This window comes from Equus caballus, chromosome 23, assembly GCF_041296265.1.
Source record: "Equus caballus isolate H_3958 breed thoroughbred chromosome 23, TB-T2T, whole genome shotgun sequence".
Classification (NCBI taxonomy): Eukaryota; Metazoa; Chordata; class Mammalia; order Perissodactyla; family Equidae; genus Equus; species Equus caballus.
Genome location: NC_091706.1, coordinates 53362569 through 53365451, shown reverse-complemented (window position 1 = coordinate 53365451; position 2883 = coordinate 53362569). Strand labels below are relative to the sequence as shown.

Below are 2883 nucleotides of genomic sequence, written 5' to 3'. Positions count from 1 at the left end.
AAGAAAATAATTTGAATTTTCAATTGTTTTTAGCAGTTCAGAAGGATTTTTGTAAGTATATCATAATATTGGTATTATGGTTATGTATTCATATAAAATTTAATTTGAATACGTATTTGATACATTACGATTTATATAAGTAAATATATTACATTAAAAGTTTCCCTTTATGAACTTAGTTATAAAGTGAAATTAAATGTCCATTCCTCATAAGTTTAACTTTTAGCTTGAAATTTTAGGTCATTCTTAATCTTGCACTGAAGAGAAAGAGTAAAGTTTGAGCTTTCTTTTTCTATTTATAGAGTAGAAATACGTAGAGAACACATAAAAAGGTATACCGTATATCTATGTTACTAAGTTTTCTTGGGAGATTCAATTAGAAAAACATCTAAAAAGACTCTGGAGGCAGGAAGGAATAGTGAAGAAAAAATATGGTTGAGAAACATTGCTCTAAATCAATGCAGAAAGTGCATAAAGGAAAGCAAAAACAGAAGTAGAAAGTAAGTGAAACGTTCAGAAAATGGAAACTCATGTGTGCCCTATTTAAGACACATGCACAAAGGAAGGTCTTCAGAGAACCCAGAGACAAGGGTCACAGGTCACCCACCTGAGCCAGGCCAGCAGCATCTGCAAGATCCCCAATGGCTCTACCATTTTCCTTACTGATGGCCCTGGTGGTGCTCAGCTGCCACTCCAGCTGCTCTCTGGGATGTGACCTGCCTCACACCCATAGCCTGGGCAACACAAGGGTCTTGATGCTCCTGGGACAAATGAGGAGAATCTCCCCCTTCTCCTGCCTGAAGGACAGAAATGACTTTGGATTCCCCCAGGAGGTGTTTGACGGCAACCAGTTCCGGAAGGCTCAAGCCATCTCCGCGGTCCATGAGACGATCCAACAGATCTTCCACCTCTTCAGCACAGACGGCTCGTCTGCTGCCTGGGACGAGAGCCTCCTAGACAAACTCTACACTGGACTCTATCAGCAGCTGACTGAGCTGGAAGCCTGTCTGAGCCAGGAGGTGGGGGTGGAAGAGACGCCCCTGATGAACGAGGACTCCCTGCTGGCTGTGAGGAGATACTTCCAAAGAATCGCTCTCTATCTGCAAGAGAAGAAATACAGCCCTTGTGCCTGGGAGATCGTCAGAGCAGAAATCATGAGATGCTTCTCTTCATCCACAAACTTGCAGCAGAGTTAAGGAGGAAGAAATGACACCTGGTTCAACATGGAAATGCTTCTCACTGACTGATAATATCACACTTCCACTTGCTCTGCCATGTCAAGGACTCAAGGATTTCTGCTGTAATCGTGATCTGAACTCAATCAAATTTGTCAAATGTTTTCAAGCGTATTAATGAATATTGTGTTTAACCCTGCGGACACTAGTCTGATACAGATGACCCGGCTGCTCTATTTATTTATTTAAATATTTATTTATTTAATTATTTATGAGATTTAAATTATTTTTGTTGCTATAACATTATGTGCACCTTTACATTGTAGTTTAATATAACAAAATGCATTCTTTATATTTAGCCAATTTATTATTTTCTTTGTTCATTAAATCTTTACTGTAGAAAATATCTTCTATTTGTTTATTCTTTAAAAAAGAAACACCACACCTGAGTGTGCAAGCTGATTAAAGAATGGATGGCACTATTCATTTACCATCATTGTTATATTCAAGTTAGAAGTAAAAATAGACTTCCTCTAAGCCTGGTTGTATGTTGACCTCAGGATATGAGGTGAACACAACAAATACAGTTCCTGCTTTCTTGTATGTTTGTTTTTTGCGGGAAAAGTAACCTAAAAACACTAACCAATTGATTGGTAATTGAATATTAGTTATTTTAAAATTAACGCTAATTAATGTTAGAAATTATTATCAGTTAGGTTTAATGCTAAAATGGGAAGGGAAAAAATGGAATTCTCTCAGCACAAGCTGGATCGAGTCATGTCAGGATGTAAGAACAAAAGTGGTAGATATTCTCTGTATTTTCCCGGTAGACATCTAAGTGCAAATGTTCGCAGGATAGTTGAGTTTACAATTTACAAGCAATTCCACAAACTGTAGAGTATACGAAGGAAAGTGGTCACCTGGGAAGAGAGGGTATGGGAATGAGAAAGGACTTAAATTGGCTGCTAGGACCTTCAACCTTAAAAGTGAGGGAAGAACCACAAAGAAAACAGGTGGAATAGCCATGCATTTTCAGAACGAGAGAGAATGGAGAGAAGACCATGTTTAAAGACTGAAACTGCTTAGAATACTCAATGTATTAATGAAAAATGTGGATGGAAACTGCCCAGCACACTGGGAAATAGATGGCATTGGTGACTTCAGAGACAGTTGATTTCGTGGAACTAGTCACCGGAACCACACTGGAATAGGGGGAAGGGTGAATAAGAAATGTTAATGACAATATTTAGAAAATAGCTTTGAGAAGTTTGCCTTCTGAAGTGGAGGAGAAAAATAGGTCTGACCTATAATACAGCATGGATTATTTTTTCTCTGCATCATTTTCCCTCTTTTGAAATATATTTGCCTCTGGATAGATTTCATGGAATCGATATATTGGCAAATCATATTAATATGTTTAATGTTTTATTTACTTTAAATCATGGCATATTTAGTTACTTATGATGGTCGTTTATCAATATTTTGATTAGTACTATGTTGAAGGTCAGTAGGCTGCTCTGTTGATTGAAACCATCCACTACATGAGGAAACAGATGAAACTGACCTTAGTGTGAGTTTGTTTGGTGGAATTAATGATCAGAAACCACACTGGAGTAGTGAAAAGGGTGATAAGAGAAGAACTCCTGCTGTCATTTTTCTCACCTGGGGATTCACTTTATTTCTTTCGTCATATTCAGACTGACAATTG

At 37.8% G+C, this 2883-nt stretch overlaps 1 protein-coding gene across 1 annotated transcript; it reads left to right on the top strand.

Annotated features, from left to right (window-relative positions):
• Positions 1 to 641: 641 nt before the first annotated feature.
• Positions 642 to 1196, top strand: IFN-ALPHA2 (interferon-alpha-2). Its single transcript, NM_001114537.2, has one exon. The coding sequence runs from the start codon at positions 642 to 644 to the stop codon at positions 1194 to 1196; it is 555 nt and encodes a 184-aa protein (NP_001108009.2).
• Positions 1197 to 2883: the final 1687 nt, after the last annotated feature.

Bases quoted from the DNA above. Each gene is read 5' to 3' on its own strand.
- IFN-ALPHA2 (NM_001114537.2), top strand. From the start codon at position 642: ATGGCTCTACCATTTTCCTTACTGATGGCCCTGGTGGTGCTCAGCTGC.